We start from the raw sequence: 18,607 nt of genomic DNA, 5'->3' as shown, positions 1-18,607 counted from the left end.
CCAAAGAAGGGAAGTCTTCCCTTCAAATGAGAGAGTGTTGAGTAACCCCAGTGCACAAAAGTGCGTGTGTTCCAGTTTGAGTGTGATGGGGACCGAGAGCCCTGTTCTTTTCAGTCACACACCTGTCTTTGTCCCTCTGGGGTCTGTCCCCAGCTCCTCGTAATTCTTAAGACTCTCTGGAGCACTTTGAAAACCACTGGTCCAGGGATTCTTAGAAGTGTACAATTTAGAACTGAAAAAGGCTGAACTCTTTCAAGCCCAGGTTTCACAGACTTATCTGCCCCTCACCATCCTGTGGAATGCTTGTTAAAAACAGATTTCCGAGCTTCAGACCTCGGGAATCCTAACCCCGGAGGGTTAAGTGGCCCGGAAGTCGTGTCGGCCAGTGCCGGAGCAAGTCCCGTCATTCGTCAAGTGTGAGGAACAGTCTTCTGCTCCTTTTGTCAGTTGATAAAACTGAAGGAAGTATCTCAGGCTGGGTTGTCTAGTTTCAACTTCTTTAAAGCACTTGTATCTTACCAGCTTAAGTACTGAACTGAGTGGTCACAAATTAAATCTTTGCTCATTCTAGCCCAGGAGAAGCTGAAAGAAAGAACGCTTAACTAGTAAGAATGACCTTTAAGCCTCAGAGAAGGAAAGAATGAACCAGAAAACTTGGAGAGACTGGTCCTGATTTAGTGCCGGCGTGAAGTGTAAGCCGTTGAGGAGCAGCAGACCAGGGTGGCCGAAGTAGTTTCTAGTGATTTTGGGAATGACCCTCTGAGGCGGGTTTCTTCTCCAAGCTCATTCAGAGTTTCCACAATATCATTCTTTTCAGAAGGTGAAAAATATTCTCAAAGCAAACCAGAAATCCAGTTCAAAACCAGACACACACACTGCAGTTCAGTTAACCACACCACTACTTCCCATCTCCCAATGGGAAGACGCTCACTTCTCCCTCCCGAGCTGTCTGGCCGTACGTTCGCTTCTGCCTACATCCTTCCGTGTGCTTCATTTATGTCCGAACACTGCTGTTGTGCTTCGTCGTCGTGGACCATTTGAAATCGAGCAGTGACGTGAAAAGCAGCAGATCCAGGTGGTGCTGCTGCTCTTTGGGAGGTAGAGCAGATGAGCGCAGGGTGACCACTCGCTCGGTCAGTCTGCAGATTCCGGTGGACTGCCTGTGTGTGCCAGGCCCTCGGTCGTGCTGGGAACGCAGCAGGCCCTGTCTATAGCATGCGGACCAGTAGAAGTATTTCGTTTATACTTTTAACCTACAGAATTGCCTTATTATAGTGACCTAATGCTATTTTGCTTTTGATGGTGATGTGTTACATGACACTGATTATGAAAAATTATACTAAACATCTATTTCTATATTTCTTTAATATGGACTTCTCGAACAATGCAAAATTGAGTATCATGTTTTCCTGTAGAATTAATATATAACCCCACAAGGATAATTTTTCCTCACCTTCTAATACCAGAGTTAAAAACTATTTTCAAAATATTTCTCATATAATGCTTTAACTAATTGGCTTTTCACCTGTCAGTAGTTATTCTCGGAAAGGAACTCAATCCTTCACATAGTCTTCATGTTTGATTGTTTTTCCCTTTTCTACTTGACATTAAAATGTTGGAGAGTTACTAGATAAACCAAAACATTAGTAAATGCAGTAACAAAAAAAGCCAGTTAGTTTTCCTGTGCTTTCATTTTATTTTACTTATGAAATCGCAAAAGGTCCATCCAGAACGTTGTAACACGAGGATGCATTCGTTGCAGGTCATCGACCCGGTGGCCCCGCGGTACGTCGCGTTGCTGAAGAAAGAGGTGGTCCCGGTGGACATCCCCGGAGTGCAGGAGGAGAAGAAAGAAGTGGCCAAACACCCGAAGGTCACCTCGCGGTTCTACCGCGTTGTCCTCTCTGTTAGAGAAGGGAAAATGGGCCGTGGCGGCCATGGCGGCCGTGGCGTGTGGGCGTCCCCTAGTAGTCAGCAGTCCTTGTCAGGATTTGATGCTAACTGAAGTAGATGCTGCTGTGGACTTCTGGCCGAAGAAACCTGTTCTAGTGATAATCTGCAGCGCGCCACACAGAACCGTTACTCGCACTCAGTGCTTAGCCTGTAGTCAAAACTCATCTCCCCCTGGAGGTGTTTTGGAAGATGAGGTTGGAACAGGTGGATCCTTTCACTGAAGCTCTGTGCGTTGTCTCTATGTATTTTCAATATGTAGCAAGATTCTGTTCATGGAGTCACCTATGTACCGATAATCTGATCACGCATAACCTCACCACTGTCATTTCTAGACTGACTCACTGCGAGCTAACGTGCACCATGAAGCTCTACAGTGTCCTCGTACAGCCTTTGTGTAGCCATTGCCTTTCTGTGTATGACGTTAGCTACTTTCTAATTTTACAGATTCGAGTTATTTTAAGGGGAGCCCTAATACGATTTGGGAAGTGTGTGCATGTGCCTGATTCATTTGGCTTCGCCTTTATCTTATCTTGACCGTGCAGCTAGGTGACTAGTGGTGTTTACTGTATGATGTCACCCACGACAGTCAGCTTAAATATGAAGTTTACTGAACATTTAAAAATTCGAATAGTGAGAATAAAACTTCGTGAAGGTGCTTGTTTGTTAAAAAGACTATGTTCAGATAGCATAAGCGAGATCACTGCGCATTATTGAAAAAGAATTAATTGGTTAGGAAATGTGCTTTACGTGACTGTCCGGATTTCCTGGTTTGATCTGTGGCATTTTCGTCATCCTCGTTCCTCGCACGGAGCGTTCTGTATCTCGCCCGTGTGTAATATAAGTTATTATAGCATGCTGATTTTTCTCACGTGCATTGGTGCATCCACTGAACAGTTATTGAACAGAAGCTGTTGAACATTTATTTCAAAGGGTCTTAACACTTTCTTCATTCTGATTCTGCCCAAAATAAACCCCTGAAATTTAATAAGTATAGGATTATTTTTATTCCCCAGATCTCTTTTTCTTTTTCATATAATACATACTGACAAGGCAGGGAGTTTATCTATACATATAAAATTTTATCTTTAAAATTTGTTTTCTAAAATACGAGAGATCCAGAAGTCCCTGCTAAGGCGGCCTCTGTTGTCCTATAATGCTTTGCAGCCACTGGTCAGAAATGACTTTATTTTCTCCTTTACTGCAAAAGCAGTGAGATTCTGAGGACCATGAAGCAGACAAATGATCCTATGTCGCCCTGAAAACAGAATGATTTAGGCTGGCAGGGCATCCAGCTCTGTTAGCTTTATTTACGGGTCGGTCGGCCAGCCCGCTATCACAGAGCTGGTATTCAGACGAACACAGATGGCTTTTGTTGATTAAAGAATAAAATGGAAGCAAGAATAATTTTGCACACTGGCTGCAGTGAGTTGTTGTTTCAACCAGCTTTCTCCTCCTTTTTCGCCCGTCAGAACCCCGACGTGGGCTTGAAGCCTGTGTGGTACAGCCCCAGAGTGTTCATCGAAGGCGCCGATGCGGAGACGCTGTCGGAGGGCGAGATGGTGACATTCATAAACTGGGGCAACGTCAGCATCACGAAGATACACAGGTGAGAGCTGTCCGCTTTCAAAGAGATTTGGAAGAAAACCGCATTTTGTATTTACTCATTAAGAGTTACTCGACGTATAGTTCTTCGTGTTGCTGACCAGTAAATCTGCCCAGGCAGAGACAGTGGCGATCTGGACTCTGATGTTTTTCCAATTATGTTCCAGTTTGCTAACGGGGTGTCAGGGTCGCTTTTGCTTGTGATAATGAAAATTACTACATCTAGATGTAATAACACTTCTGATGATTCGAGTCCCTTTTTCATTATCCGACTCACTGTACAGTTGCCTGGCGGAGGGATTCTTTGGACATTATCATATGTGACATTCTACAGTCTGCTTTAAAATTGATCTCTAATGACAAACATGAACTTTCCAGTGATTATATAGTGTGCTACACTTACAAATTTGATTTTAAGGTTACATAAATGGAACATAGTATGCCAAGATTAATTTATATAAACTCTGACATCTTAATTGTCTAGCTCTTGCATATGATTTCAAGTAATTGTTAAATGTTTTTAAATATAGTATTTTAGTTTTTTTTAATACTTACTACAGGTGACTTTAAAATTTGTAAGCATGCTCATATTCTTTATCAGATATATGTGGACCTGTTTTCCAGTGGATTATTAGTGTCGTTATAGCAAGGATTATATTTTGAACCAACCAGTATATATCTGCCTATATGAAAAGCTCAAACGAATACTTGCTTTGGAATTTTGCAAAGAAAATCCCTTCTCCATTTACTGCAGACACAGAACAAAATAACGCATTTTCCTGGCAGTTACAGTTTCTTTTCTTTGAACATTTTTTAATCTATCTAGAAACGCAGATGGAAAAATTGCGTCTCTTGATGCAAAGTTGAATCTGGAGAACAAAGACTACAGGAAGACCACGAAGATCACGTGGCTGGCGGACACGGCGTGCGCCCCCCCGGTGCCGGCCGTCTGCGTCGCCTACGAGCACCTGATCACCAAGCCGGTGCTGGGGAAGGACGAGGACTTCCGGCAGTTCGTCAACAGGGACAGCAAGGTGACCAGACCGCCTCCTTTTTGCTCTTTAGAATTTTTAACATTAGAGTTAAGTAGTCGATTCCTCAAACGGTATGGGGAAAGTTGGTGGAGTTTCATTACTGTAAAAACGATGCGAAGGAATAACGTCCCCATTCTGTAGATGGTGGGGAGGGAGGCGGCGCCGCTCGCCAGAGGACGGACCGCGGTCCGCAGCCGGACACCCGGCTCCGGGGCCCTCGGCGCCTCGCCGGCTGCCTTTCCCTGTCGCCTCGCGCCCTGCAGGTCATGGCTCGGGGGGACTCGCGTCTGCGGCGACACCTGTCAGCTTGGTGTGGTTTTCCCGAAGCCAGTCGGTTTATAAACGCTAACTCTAAAAAGGGTGATAAATGTAATATTTTTGTTACTGCTTCACTGTTTCATTCCATGTACTTAAATACTAGATTTTCAAATCATCTGTTTAAAATGGAAGTATTCCAGCTCCTGGAAACAACTGCTTGCATGGCAGAGTCATTTTTAATGCTCTGATTTTGAGAAAGTGTGTGTTCGTCTCGTCGTCCTTACAGCATGAAGAGCTGATGCTGGGAGACCCCTGCCTTCAGGACTTGAAAAAGGGGGACATTATACAGCTCCAGAGGAGAGGCTTCTTCATATGCGATCAGCCGTATGAACCTGTTAGGTAAGTGAATGTAACTGAACATCTAAGTGAAGATGTTTTGGATTACATTTAGAAAGTCGAACTTCCACTAAAGTACTGTGCCTGATAATTCTTTATCCAATTTGATTTGTTCCTCTCTATTTGATATTTTAGACTTTAATAGGAGATACTTTTGAAACAGCATAATATTAACAAATTCTTTTCTAAAATTAAAACCATCTCATAATTCATCTTCATGTAGTCCAAATATAAAGAAAAAATTTCTCCAAAGCCTGTAAATTGTCTTGGGGCATTGGAGTTTGCTAATTACTCTGCCCTTTAGAATGGAGAGATTCTCACAAGACAGAGGTTTTGCCTGTCAGTAGGTGAGGCGTGACGTGTGGATGGAGTTCCTTTAAGTCACCCGTGACCCATCCGCGTCCGCCGATGCCGTCTCTGGTGGCATGCGGAGCGGCTGTGCTTTCGTCCTGGGGTCAGCTGCCAATTAATATGACTTGGAAGTTTAAAATTAGCACCGTCAATTTTTATTTATTTGTTGTTTTTAAACTACTCCAAAAAATTGAGCCGAATAATAAGAGATCGGACTGTTCGTTTATGCTTTGAAAAGCATTAACACAGTGGCATCGCCTTAATCTAGGAATTCGGTCTCAGTTGCTGTTCAGATAATCTGGTCCAAGTACACACTTTTGGCCTCGCGTTGTCTTTTAGCCCCTATAGTTGCAGAGAAGCCCCGTGCGTTTTAATCTACATCCCCGACGGGCACACAAAGGAAATGCCGACATCCGGGTCAAAGGAAAAGGCCAGAGTGGAAACGGCGAAGACTGAGGTACGTGCTGGCCCCCACCGGGCACGCCGGTGACCGCTGACCTTTCCGCCACCAGGGCTTAGAGTCTCTGACCCGGCAGGCGGCCGTTTCCTTGCTGAAAAAGATACCAACTCTTACCTTGGGGGTTTTGTTTTCCTTTCGTGTAAGATTTTTAAATACCTTGCAAAATGAGATTTTTAAAACCTCATGTTATTACGTGAAAAGTAAGAAAGACTAGATTAAAAGAATGTTTTTAGAAAAGTTTTTTTTTTTTTCCTGGTGGAGCAGCAGTAGAGCCTTCTCTTTGCAACAGCCCGTCTGCTTTAGTCAGGGGGAGCCTTGCGGAGAGCTGAGGGGGTGTTGACGGCCGCCGGTTCTCACTAGTTTTATACATGGAAAGAGAGAATGTAGGCCTTGCCCAGGATCCAGCAGTCGTTACTGACGGGACAGTGGCCTGGTTTTCTGGTTTCCTATCTGTACCCTTTTATTGAATTCCAGTGCCTTTTGGCGAAGGGCTCCCGACAGTGGGGTCTGGAGGAGGAAAAGGGTAGGAACTGCGTGTCGTGGGCGATAGGAAGCTGTTTTCACAATGCTTAACCTCTGTCTTTAGCAATGAGTTAGGGTTCTGCCCAGCAGTCACCACCTGGCGGACATTCCAGGCTAGGACAGGACAGTCCAGGCCGGGACAGCTTCCTCCTCACACAGGGTGTGGATGTGCGAGATGGCGATGGGTCTCGGGAAACGGGGGGTCATTGTGAGGTCCAGCGACCTCGCCCTTCTGCAGTTCGCGGTCCTCTCTGTCAGTGAGGGTTTCCTGGCAGCCCTAGCTCAGTGAGATTCTTAACAGCTCTTTTTATTGAGTAGTTAAGTTTAAACAACTGGATAAATATTTGTATCCCAATAACAGGGTAGCAATTCAAAATAATGACACATAAATTGAAAAAAAAATTTTCATTTTTAAAAGATTTTGTTCTTAATGTTAAATGTTTTAATTTTATTTCTTAAAATGATACGCAAATTGGAAGAAAGAAGTAATACTTTTATTTCTTCCTTTGACCTTGGACTCAGATTGGACAGTCCCATTTCCTGTCCCCCAGTTTTCCATGGTGTTCGGTTTTTAACACAGCAGCTGTGAAAAATCGAGCTTTGCAAAGACACGACATCGCTGAAGGAATATAGCACTTTCTCACGTGAAAACTGAAGCACCTTGAGCTTGTAGAACACGCGATGTCTGGCAGGTGTTGAGGACGTTGCTCTGTTCACCTAAAACGTCCCGTGGGTTTCCCACGGCGCCCTGGAGCGCCTGGCGCACGCTGGTCACCGAAGATCTGGCAGCAGTGAAGGAGAGGGCGTGGAGGGCGCAGTGGGCACGGGGTTCGGGGTGCTGTAGGTGGTCAGGAAGCCGGGGGGTGAGGGCGTGGAGGCCATAGCGTAGCACGTGAATCGTGGAAGTCGCGTTGGTTTAGACGGCAGCTCAGCCTCGTTTCGGTCGACTAGGTCACGAAGCGGTAAACGACGGCGCTAGGGAGGGCAGAGGCACGTGGTTTCTTAGAAGATGCGCATGTGGCGCTGTTTACAGTGGCGACGTCATGACTGGAGCTTTTAATGTATACAGATTAAACACTCCATGGTCTTGGACGATAAAGTTTTGCTTTAGCTTGAAACATTATTAAACACTCCGCTCCACGTAGTTTTGCGGGAAGACGCTGACCGTGAATTACTGCTTCGCCTTCCTGCCTGCACAGGCGACGCCGCCTGCCAAGGGGAGCCCCGCGCCGCCTGCCACCGGCGCCCGTCTCCCCTCCGAGGATCCCCTGGCCCTTTACTCCAGAGTGGCTGCGCAGGGCGACGCGGTGCGTGATCTAAAAGCCCAGAAGGCAGCGAAGGAAGACGTCGACGCGGCCGTGAGACAGCTGCTGGCTCTGAAGGCCGCGTACAAGGCGCAGACGGGCCAGGAATACAGACCCGGGGCCCCTCCCGCCGCGGCCCCGGCCCCGGCGGCCGCCCCCGGGGGTCGGTCCCTGTACGAGGAGGTCGCCGCGCAGGGGGAGCTGGTTCGGAAGCTGAAAGCCGAGAAGGCGCCCAAGGTCAGTGTGCCGGGACGGGCCGGTCAGCCGGGGAGGGAGCCCCGAGGGGACGCGGCTTCTCACGAGGCACCTGCTCAGCGACACGGCCAAGCAGTCGGCGTCCATGGGTGCCCGCTGCGTGCCGGGCTCTGGGGAACGGCAGGTGGCTCGCTGGCACGTGGGGGCAGAAGCGCGCATGACGTGATCCCGTGTCATGTCGCTGTGACGTGCGCACACGGCTCCGAGAAACGCTGTGGCTCCGAGCGGCAGGGACGAGGGAGGGAAGCCACGGAGTCGAGCCCGGGGGTCAGCGTAGCGCTCTGTTCAGAGAGGTACCCCGCTTTCAGAATTTTACTCTGTTCTCACTGATTTTAGAATGTCCGATTCAATAATGACGTCGTTTGCCCATCTTAATTTTCTCTTTTATAACATTTCAAGTTGTAATCTTGCCAAACTGGGGTTTGTATTTTCTGTGCAAAATGTGTGCCATCCGACTTTAGACGCCAGCGAACACCTGCGTGTAGAGGCCTCTTCCTCTGGAGATGTTTGCAGGCGAGCCCCTTAGCTTCTCCCTGTTTCCTTTCTTGCAGCCAGTGAAGTTTCTTTACTTCTTGATTCTTGTATGTCTGATGAACTATGTCCTTTATCTTAGGACCAGGTAGCTTTTGCTCTGAAAAGGCTCTTAACGTAAGAACGGCACAAACACGAGGCCGGCCAGGCGCATCAATCGGCCTCCCCTCCGCGGTTGCTCTCGCCTGCACCCACTCCGGGTGGCGGCCGCGGCGGCGCACGCCGTCCGTGGGCAGCAGAGCATCGTCTCCTAAAGTAGCCGCACGCGACCTGCCGTCTCGTAGGTGCCAGTTCTTCGAGGTCATACCGTGCTCCCTGCACGCCTTCGACACCTGCCCCGCCCCCCATTGTAGCTTCCTGGCTTCGGGGGCTTCTCTGGAGCACTGCGATCACGTGGCAGTCAAACTTGGTCAGGGCGATTTGGCGGTACGAGGTGATCGACGCCCCGGCTTCCCGGTCACACGCCGGGTCTGCAGTCGGGCAGCGCTGCCGTGCGGGGAAAGCGTCCGGCCTGCACTCTTTGCCCGCACGGCTGGCCTTGTTCACTAGAGTCACGAGTGTCTCAGTTGGGTTGTTTCGTCCTTTGTCATCATTATTGTGTTGACATATCGGAGGATACTACAAATTGGTGAACATGTAATTAAAACCTCAGCACGCCTTCTTTCCCATTGTAAATCTGTGAGGGCGTGATGGAGCCTGGTGCAGGCAAAGCCCGAGCTCGTCGATGCTGTGACGGTGTGGGCTCTGACTCCTGCCCACAGGCCCGGGCCGTGGACCCTGGGTGTGCTTGGATGCTCTGTTGTGTATTTGTCTGTTTGTATGTTTAAGATGGAAGGTCACAGTGTTACATGTAAACGTATGTTTATGTTAGTTTTTATAGCTCATATATAGGATTATGGTATGGTTTGTAGTTTTAAGTTTTCTTTAGCTTCTATCTGTGATTTTGGGCTGATGATGTCATTCCTTTGTGCTTGGCTTTCTCCATGATGGTTACTTAGGGGAACTCTTTGGTCGTACTTAACAGTTTTGAGTAATCATTGGAATTTTCAGAAATGGCGGAAAATATTAAATATTTATCTTTTTTTCTCTTTCACTTCAGGCTAAAGTAAATGAAGCTGTAGAGTGCTTGCTTTCTCTGAAAGCTCAGTACAAAGAAAAAACCGGAAAGGACTACGTCCCCAATCAGCCCGCACCATCTCAGAGTTCAGATTCGAGTCCAGCCAGAACCTCCGAGGCTTGTGGGCCGGAAACGGCAGAAGCCAAAGTGCTTTTTGACAAAGTAGCCTCCCAGGGAGAGGTCGTTCGAAAACTAAAAGCGGAAAAAGCCTCCAAGGTTAGTGTGGCCGTTTGTGCTTCTATTTTTCACGCGATGGACTGTGTTCTTTCCGGGAACACCTTCTCCGTCAGATCTAGCCGACGTCTGCTCACACACTTTCCATCCTCACCTCTTTCATCTCGCCTTGGAGAGAGGCCCGTGACGATCCCCTCTGCCCCCAACTAGAGTCGGCTGCACAGCCTCATGCGACACTGCCTTCCTCTGACGTAATACTTAAAACGCTGTGTTTTACCTGCTCGTTAAATGGCCTGTTTCTCTCTAGTCTGTTACGTCCTTGGGCCTCGGCTGCTAGGACCTGGCCCCTCACAGTGCCTGGCTCATCGTGGGCCCTGGGTGCATAATCTTTGTTTGATTTATTCTCTTAAAGCTCTTTCAGTCTGAAGTGGCAAGTTCTATTTTGAACCGTGATGTAGTTTGTGCCGATCGTATTATCTTTACATGAATAGGACTTTCTGGTACAGATAGATTCATATGAGTGGAAACCACCAAGTCATTTCAGGTTTTAAAATTTAACCAGCAGTACAGAAGCCTGACTGTTGTCATCTTTATAACTGTGAAATGCTCGGCTTATGTAATTTAATGGCCCGTAACATAAACAGCAGTCGGATACACGTACGAGTGCTTTCTCCTGGACCTTTCTGCCGTGATGAAATGTTCTAGAACAGGTCCGTGCAGAACGGTTGTCGTTAGCCACCCGCGGCTCCTGAGTGCTTGCAACGGGGCTGCTGTGCCTGAGGAAATGAAATTTTAATTACACTTAGATGAAGTTTCAGTCGCCGCACGGGGCTCGCGGCCCCTGTCGGGATGCTGCAGTCACAGTGCTGTTTGTCGTCACTCTCTGCGCAGTCCGTCTACGCGTGTCGTGCTCTTCTGTTCGTTTTCAGCAGTTCGCATGTTTAACGCTGTCCGGTGCTGCCCCTGCGACCTCACTTCTGTGCTCAGATCTGCGCGCGAAGCTGTGGATGCAGGCGCTCGGGGATTTGGATTAAATCGTATCTTTTTCTCTCCTTTTGGTGACCGCAGGATGAGGTGGGCCCAGCCGTGCAAGAGCTGCTTCAGCTGAAGGCTCAGTACAAGTCGCTGACGGGAGTAGAGTACAAGCCAGTGTCCGCCGCCGGCGCCGAGGACAAAGATAAGAAAAAGAAAGAAAAAGAAAACAAATCCGAAAAGCAGAATAAGCCTCAGAAGCAGAGCGACGGCCAGAAGAAAGACGCCTCTAAAGCCCCGGGGAGCGGGTCGTCGTCCGGCGGCGCAGGAGAAGGGCAGGGGCCCCGCAAGCAAACCAGGTGCAGGGCCGGGCGCGGGGCCGGGCGCGGGGCCGGGCGCGGGGCCGGGCGCGGGGCCGGGGGAGGGGCCGGGTGCGGGGTGGGTGCGGGGCGGGCGCGGGGCCGGGCGCGGGGCCGGGGGCGGGGCCGGAGCCGCGCGGTGGCCCCAGCCCTGCCGGCGGCGTCGGGTCAGGAGCAGCCGCGTTCGTGCGCCCCCCACATCACGGGAGCCTCAGGCGCAATGCCAGCACGTAGTTCCGTCACTTGTCTGTCTGTCTGCTCCCTCGCTTGGGGCAAGAACCGCAGAACATAACGGGGTCTGGGCCCCCCTCGTCCTCCCTTCCCCGTCCCTCGTCCCACCTTAACGAGCCGGTGCCTTCTAACATGGCTGGTACCTGACTACTCATGGTGCTTTTGTACCTTGGAAGCAGAGTTCCCAACTGAACATCTTTTGTGTGGGTTAAATGCAAATTTCATCCTCAGTGGGACTTTAAAATTTGTTTGGTTACGTATTAAACAAAGCTGGTTTAAAGACCAAACAGTGGAGCAGCTTCCCTAGTATTTTGTGGACAGTGCCTCACCACCTTTTAAGAGAAGCCTGAATCGTTGTCCAGGTTAAAACATCGTCTCGGGAATGAGTATAGAAGAGATACAACTAACTCACGATAGAACCAACTCGTGTCGAAGAAAAGCTAATCTATTTTGAACTTCAGAGGTTTATTTCCATTCAACCCAAAAGTAATTGCTGAATGAAAGAATCGATATTTTATTTTCCGTTTCTGCAGGTTGGGTCTTGAGGCAAAAAAAGAAGAAAATCTTGCAGAGTGGTATTCTCAAGTGAGTATTCATTCCATCGATTTTTACGTTTTAAATTTCTCAAAGACGATGTTCTATGTAGATTTCTCTTGGCACTTGTGCTGTAATTTGGATTCAATTTAGGCTTTAAAGACTCTTTTTCTGTTACAAAGGTCATCACGAAGTCGGAAATGATCGAATACTACGATATAAGTGGCTGCTACATTCTTCGGCCCTGGGCCTTTTCTATCTGGGAATTCATCAAGGACTTTTTTGACGCCGAGATCAAGAAACTTGGTGTTGAGAACTGCTATTTCCCCATATTTGTGTCTCAAGCCGCGTTAGAAAAAGAGAAGAGTCACATTGCTGATTTCTCCCCTGAAGTGAGTGAGCGCCCTTCGTTTAATTTCGCAGGTTTTTTCTCATAAACTCAAAAGTGTGTTTTCAGCTCACAGTTGAATAGTAATTTAAAAGGCAAATTGTAACAGCCAATTTAGAGAAATATAAATCCATTTAAAAAATGTATTTCTACTTTCAGGGCAACTTATGATCATTTCTGTTACGTTAAGTAATTAGTTGGTTTTAACTTTTCTTTAAACATTAAGGACAGTAAGCATCTATGTTTATTTCACAGTGAACAGCAATTGTTTAACTTGCTTTAATCGATATGGCAAAAATGGAATTAGTTTACCAACACGTATGCTTTTTCTCTAAATACCCTTAAAAAATGTGTTACCAATAATTTTGTCTTACTAGGTTGCCTGGGTTACAAGATCTGGCAAAACCGAGTTGGCAGAACCCATTGCCATTCGCCCGACGAGCGAAACAGGTGAGGGTGGCCGCGGAGCGCAGAGCGGGCTCGCGGACCGGGGAGCGACAGCTCCGGCTGGAGCAGCCCCAGCTCTCAGCCGTGACGTCCATAACCCTCATTGATGCTGCATGAAGCTTCATGAGTGTCGAGAAAGTTGTGTGGAATTTTATTCTCTGTACGATGTTCATTACAGAGTTCTTTATCATTAGGACAAAGGTGTATTTTTAGAACACTGGTTATCTTTTATTGCATGCTAAAATTTTTCAGAATTTTCCAACAAATTTTATTCTTCGAATAATGTTTTATGTCAAATTTACTTACAGATTTTGTTAGTCATTTTAACGTTATGTTTACATTGTGTAAGATTTCTCGCAGGGGCTAAGTGATTTCATTTACATCTTGTATTATTCTTAAAGCAGTGTAGTGAAGAAAGTTGAGCTATTGTTATCTCCATTTTGCAGGTAAAGGTCTCTGAAAGGCTAAGTGACAGTTTCCTAAGTTACTCACAGTAACGGGGAGTGCCATTTGGAACTTTTGAGCCTTTGGGCTCATCAGTGACTTCCAAAGTGAGCATCGTTAGTGGAGAGTTATTTGCCCTTTGATACTTCTAGGGACACTTGTGAATAATGCCATGTTGGTGCATTATGGAAATTATGGCACACCTCTTTTTCACACCCCAGATTGGCAGAGTCTTGTTTCCCCATGGTAGGTGGCGGTAAAGCCTCGAGAGTAGCAGCTCATGGTAAGGGCTTTCGTGCCCCTGGCCGATGGAGCAGACAGCAACTTAAATTCTCGTTCTGATACGTAACTGCTGGCTTCAGCAAGTTATTTGACATCTCCAAGCTCAGTTCCCACATCTTTAATGTTGAAATTACAATTTCTACTTTGTGGGTAGAATGCGAGGGTTGAACAGGATAATGAACGCCAAGAACTTAACATAGAATGTGGTAGATGCTATACGATCTTCTGCTTTGTGTTTTTGAAAACAAAACAGCCGAAAAGCAGTCAAATTAAATGTTAAATGTAAATCTCGTGAAGAACACAAACATGTTTTGTGTTCAGTTTTCGATAGTTTTATTTCCTCGATTAATCTGTGTTTTAAAATACGTAATACCATTTACCGGCCATTAAGACCTTGGAAAGCGTTTACGCAAGCAGAGCGTTCTGCTTCCCGCTAAGCGCGTGGCCAGCTTAGCCCTCGGCAGCCTCCAGGGCGAGAAGAAACCCTGACCGCCTCGCCGTGTCTTCCCGTGTCTTCCAGTCATGTATCCTGCGTACGCGAAGTGGGTGCAGTCACACCGGGACCTGCCCATCAAGCTCAACCAGTGGTGCAACGTGGTGGTGGGTGCACGCCCCTTCTCACCTCTCAGTAGTCGTCTGCTTCCTCATTGTTTGTTTACAAAAAGCATCTGTCGTTTTTCCTTGCTTGTACATTCAAAGGACTGGGAGCATGGAAACATTTTCGAGGCACTTTGGGTCACAGTCACGGTCTCTGATAGTCACGTACAGTTGCTAGTGAAAGGCAGGGCGCTCCCTGTAACCATGACCAGCCTGTCTTCTCGCCTCTCCTAGCGCTGGGAGTTCAAGCACCCCCAGCCCTTCCTGCGGACCCGCGAGTTCCTCTGGCAAGAAGGGCACAGCGCCTTTGCCACCTTCGAGGAGGCGGCGGAGGAGGTAGGAGGCGCCGTCTTCCTCGTGACGTTTCACACGATGTCTTATGTCTTTGTCCACGCCGTGCGTTTTTTGTCTTTCTCCAGGTGTAGTACTATCTATCTGTTGGTGATCATTCAGTGAAAAACTCTAAGTTACAATTCGATCTGATGTCAAAGTAACGTTAAAAGAATTTCTTGGTATACATTATTTTATTACTTAAATTTTATCAGTTAAAAGAAAAAATAAGTGGATTCAAATGTGCATGGGCTTCAGCAACTACTTATTGAAATTTTATTAGAAGATGTGCTGTTTTAAATTTTCAGATGAAAATGTTACGAGCAGTATAATGAGGAAAGACTTCAATATATAGGCGAATTTAAAGTCTCGTGGGTGAAAGTAATTATCCTACAGGAGACTTTTCACCCTGGTTATTGTGTATCTTTCAAAAGCATCGGTTTTCTCTTATATTCAACATTTTCGAAGTTATTTAACTTCTGTTCACACCGCGTTGCTACACTGTCTTAGTAACTTCACACTGGCTGCTTCACACTTTCCTGAAAGGTTTTCCCCAGCACGGTTCGTTTCAAGCGGGACCGTTCTGTAGATCTGTCCCGAAGGAACGTGCCGTGAGCCTGAACCCTGGCATGTACGTGTTGCAGGTCCTGCAGATACTTGACCTGTACGCTCAGGTGTACGAAGACCTCCTGGCAATCCCCGTCGTGAAAGGGAGGAAGACGGAGAAGGAGAAGTTCGCCGGGGGCAACTACACCACCACGGTGGAGGTGTTCGTGTCGGCCAGCGGACGAGCCATCCAGGTGCCGGCCCGCCCCGCGGCTCGTGGGAGAGCCCCGGGGAAGCGGGCGGCGGGCGAGCCCGCACTTCAGGTGCTTTCTGGGCCGCGCTGTGACCTCCAGCTCGGCCGTCCATGTTCCTGAGTCTCCGAGGCCGGTCGCAGGAGGCCTGGCACCCTGACTCCCCAGGGACCCGCTGCTGGCCTTCGCAGTCACCGCCGCTCGTGGGAGGGGCTCCTCGCGGCCGTCCGCTACTGTAGTGGCGTTTGCCTGCACCTGGCCTCTGCCATGTGTGCTCGGGCTTTCAGGACGGGTTTCATGTAAAAAACCAGCAAAGATCAAAAAGCCTAGTGCCATTTTAAGGGATGCGATCTCATCATTTTCGAAAGCATGGCAGGTTATCAAGATTAAAGCTCATCTTCCTCTCTATTTTAGGGAGGAACGTCACATCATTTAGGGCAGAATTTTTCCAAAATGGTGGACATCGTTTTTGAAGATCCAAAGACACCAGGAAAGAAGGAGTACGTCTACCAGAACTCCTGGGGCCTGACCACCCGCACGATCGGCATCATGACCATGGTCCACGGGGATAACGTGGGCCTGGTGCTGCCGCCCCGCGTCGCCTGTATTCAGGTGAGGGGGGCGTGCGTCTGTCACGCAAAAATACAAAACGGGCCGTGGCTACGGAAGGAGACGTGAACGGGCGACTTTCCTGGGGCTCGTTCGGGCAGATCTCGCCAATACAGAGACAACACGGAACACGGCCCAGGCCCCAGCATCGCGCAGCTACCGATACCGTTTCTGTTCATGTTTTTTCCCTCAACTTTCTTAGCCGCCTCATATAAAGCTTTTATAGAAATCGTTCTTCGCAACGATTTATAATAGGTTAAATGAAATACGGTAGCTCGGTTGCAAATGCACTTCCTGGCGCGGACTGGCGGTGTGCAGCTGACCGCTGGACCCGCGCGGATGAGACATCGCCGTCGCCTTGTGACGCGTTATCACCCCCAATGCGCCGTGACCCCTGCGCGTCACATGGTGGTCCGACTTCATCACTCCTGTACGTTATTTCTCGTGTAAGCATGCACTGTTGTTGTGCCGGCTTCTAGGTGGTGGTTATTCCTTGTGGCATTACAAACGCGCTTTCCGAAGAAGACAGAGACGCTCTGATCGCCAAATGCAACGACTATCGGAGCCGGCTGCACAGCGCCAACATTCGGGTCAGAGTCGATTCGCGAGATAATTATTCTCCAGGTTGGAAATTCAATCACTGGGAGCTCAAGGTAAGTTCTTGAGTTGCATCTTTTACTCCCAGTTTGAATCTGTATGTGCTTTACTCGATACGTACTTTTATAAAATGTAGGACTTTTTAATTACTTTTCTCTATTGTGATAGTTGTGAGTTCTTCGCTGAAACCAAGTGTCGAGCAGAGATGCAGTTCAATGCTTCATGACAGTGATACCTAAGTTTACATATCTGCTCAACTTAAAATCTTTTTTGTGGAAACTTGTTTTTATCGTATCAGAATAAAAACGATCCTGAAGATCTCGTTTATGATTAGTAAATCTCACGGTTATCGCACTGAAATATTTATACTAGGAATTCACGTAAGTTATTTAGAACTGATGTCACTTAGTCCCCGTGGTTATAGCTGACCAGCAGAGCATCGCGGGTTAATTTCCTACTTGGTTCTGCACACCAGAGTGTTTCATACCAGCTCGCGCATGCGAGGCTGGTCTGGCTAAACTCTGGCTTCATGTTTTTAATGTAATTTTCATTTATTGCGCATTGCGATTAGGAGGTGGTCTGTATTCATAATGCCATTTTCAGACTCCTGGGATTTAACTTTTTTCCTAGTTCTGAAGCGGGGAATCTTCTCAGATCTCGCAGTTGGGGTCCGGGCTCCCCGAGCTCGCGCTGCAGGGAAGGGACGAGAGGACGTGGCGCGAGGGCTGCTCCGAGGCGTCCGGCACGGAGGCGCGGCGGTCCGGGCGCTGCTCCGGGCTCGGCCCGTGGCTTCCCAGCCTTGCTGGCATGTGTCTGTGTGTTATAAACGGCCCCTGAGGTAATCTGTGCCGAAGAAAAGTAGTTACGTTGACATACAGTGCAATTAACTTTTCCTGCGTGAACCATTTGAAAATGAGATGCTAGCTGGACACCCCATCACCGCACACACACATTCTCTCCGGCACAGCACAGCCACCGAAACCAGGGTGTCCACGCCGCCGCTGTCTAAACCCGGCCGGGTTTTGCGCGTTGTCCCACTGGTGCCCTCAGAGCAGAGGGGCCCAGTTCGGAGTTACGTGATGCACGTGGTCCGAGCTCTCCAGGGTCTCATCTCTTGATAGTTCCTCAGTTCTTCCTTGAACGTCACGATCTTGACGCAGCACACTCCTCATTAGCCTCTCCGTATTTTTATAGTATTCACCGGTTATAATCCGTGACTATCATTCTTTATTTCGCTGCTCAAAGGGTCTTCGATGTGACCAGCAGGATCCCCGAAGGAATAGGTTTCTGTGCTGTTTCGGGAGCGTTAATGTGCCTTTTTACTGTTCTTTGCCTTTTTATGACTTACAGCCGATAAAGCTGTGCAGTAAGTCTGTATATTTGGTTGGAGGCATACGTGACCGTCGTAATGGCCTTTTTTGTTTCCTAGGGAGTTCCGATTAGACTTGAAGTTGGGCCACGTGATATGAAGAGCGGTCAGTTTGTAGCCGTCAGACGAGATACTGGAGAAAAGCTGACGATTGCTGAAAGCGAAGCCGAGACTAAACTTCAGGCCATTTTGGAAGACATCCACGTTAACCTTTTCACGAGGTTAGTCTCTGAGAATAGCCTGCGATGTCTACAGCCACACCACCCTGAACAAGCTCAACCCTGTCTGATCTCGGAAGCTAGGCAGGGTCGGGCCTGGTTAGTACTTGGACGGGAGACCACCTAGGAAGGCCAGGTGCCGTAGGCATAAAAAATAAAAAAATAGGGATTGTAAGCTGACAAGATCCTTGCAATCTGTGAGGTCGGGTTGCTGCGCCTAAAAAATATATAGATATCTAGATATATACAGCCTACATCGCTCATCGTCAAACCTCACTGGACCTATGATATCCATACCGAGGAATTCTTTGCCCCGACTGGAAGTAATCTTTCTGTAAACTCCCATGGTTCTTAATCTGCCAAGTGCTTTCGGCTCCCTGCCGGGTTTGCATCTGTCCCATAGACTAATTTGGGTGCATTTTAGATCCAGGCTGTTATGACATGTAAATTTGAGGAATTGAGGTATTGATTCTCAC

General features: G+C 47.9%; 1 protein-coding gene and 1 pseudogene across 2 annotated transcripts in view; both read left to right on the top strand.

Annotated features, from left to right (window-relative positions):
* EPRS1 (glutamyl-prolyl-tRNA synthetase 1) overlaps positions 1 to 18,607 on the top strand; it is a 42,084-nt gene that overhangs the window by 17,680 nt on the left and 5,797 nt on the right. Inside the window, exons 13-29 of one of the 2 annotated variants that reach the window (XM_016165076.2) lie at positions 1,763 to 1,873; positions 3,423 to 3,559; positions 4,382 to 4,589; positions 5,134 to 5,246; positions 5,934 to 6,051; positions 7,776 to 8,117; positions 9,766 to 9,999; positions 11,026 to 11,288; positions 12,053 to 12,104; positions 12,236 to 12,445; positions 12,819 to 12,891; positions 14,135 to 14,214; positions 14,446 to 14,547; positions 15,186 to 15,341; positions 15,753 to 15,950; positions 16,427 to 16,600; positions 17,974 to 18,134. In XM_016165076.2, the coding sequence (XP_016020562.2) occupies positions 1,763 to 1,873; positions 3,423 to 3,559; positions 4,382 to 4,589; positions 5,134 to 5,246; positions 5,934 to 6,051; positions 7,776 to 8,117; positions 9,766 to 9,999; positions 11,026 to 11,288; positions 12,053 to 12,104; positions 12,236 to 12,445; positions 12,819 to 12,891; positions 14,135 to 14,214; positions 14,446 to 14,547; positions 15,186 to 15,341; positions 15,753 to 15,950; positions 16,427 to 16,600; positions 17,974 to 18,134 (2,732 nt within the window). Of the gene's footprint in view, positions 1 to 1,762; positions 1,874 to 3,422; positions 3,560 to 4,381; positions 4,590 to 5,133; positions 5,247 to 5,933; positions 6,052 to 7,721; positions 8,118 to 9,765; positions 10,000 to 11,025; positions 11,289 to 12,052; positions 12,105 to 12,235; positions 12,446 to 12,818; positions 12,892 to 14,134; positions 14,215 to 14,445; positions 14,548 to 15,185; positions 15,342 to 15,752; positions 15,951 to 16,426; positions 16,601 to 17,973; positions 18,135 to 18,607 lie in introns of both variants that reach the window. The other variant, XM_036235448.1, reaches the window with a different exon arrangement.
* LOC118613459 lies at positions 18,161 to 18,279 on the top strand (annotated as a pseudogene).

Source organism: Rousettus aegyptiacus, unplaced genomic scaffold (assembly GCF_014176215.1).
Source record: "Rousettus aegyptiacus isolate mRouAeg1 unplaced genomic scaffold, mRouAeg1.p scaffold_m13_p_18, whole genome shotgun sequence".
Lineage (NCBI taxonomy): Eukaryota > Metazoa > Chordata > Mammalia > Chiroptera > Pteropodidae > Rousettus > Rousettus aegyptiacus.
This window is presented reverse-complemented; position numbering and strand designations above follow the sequence as displayed.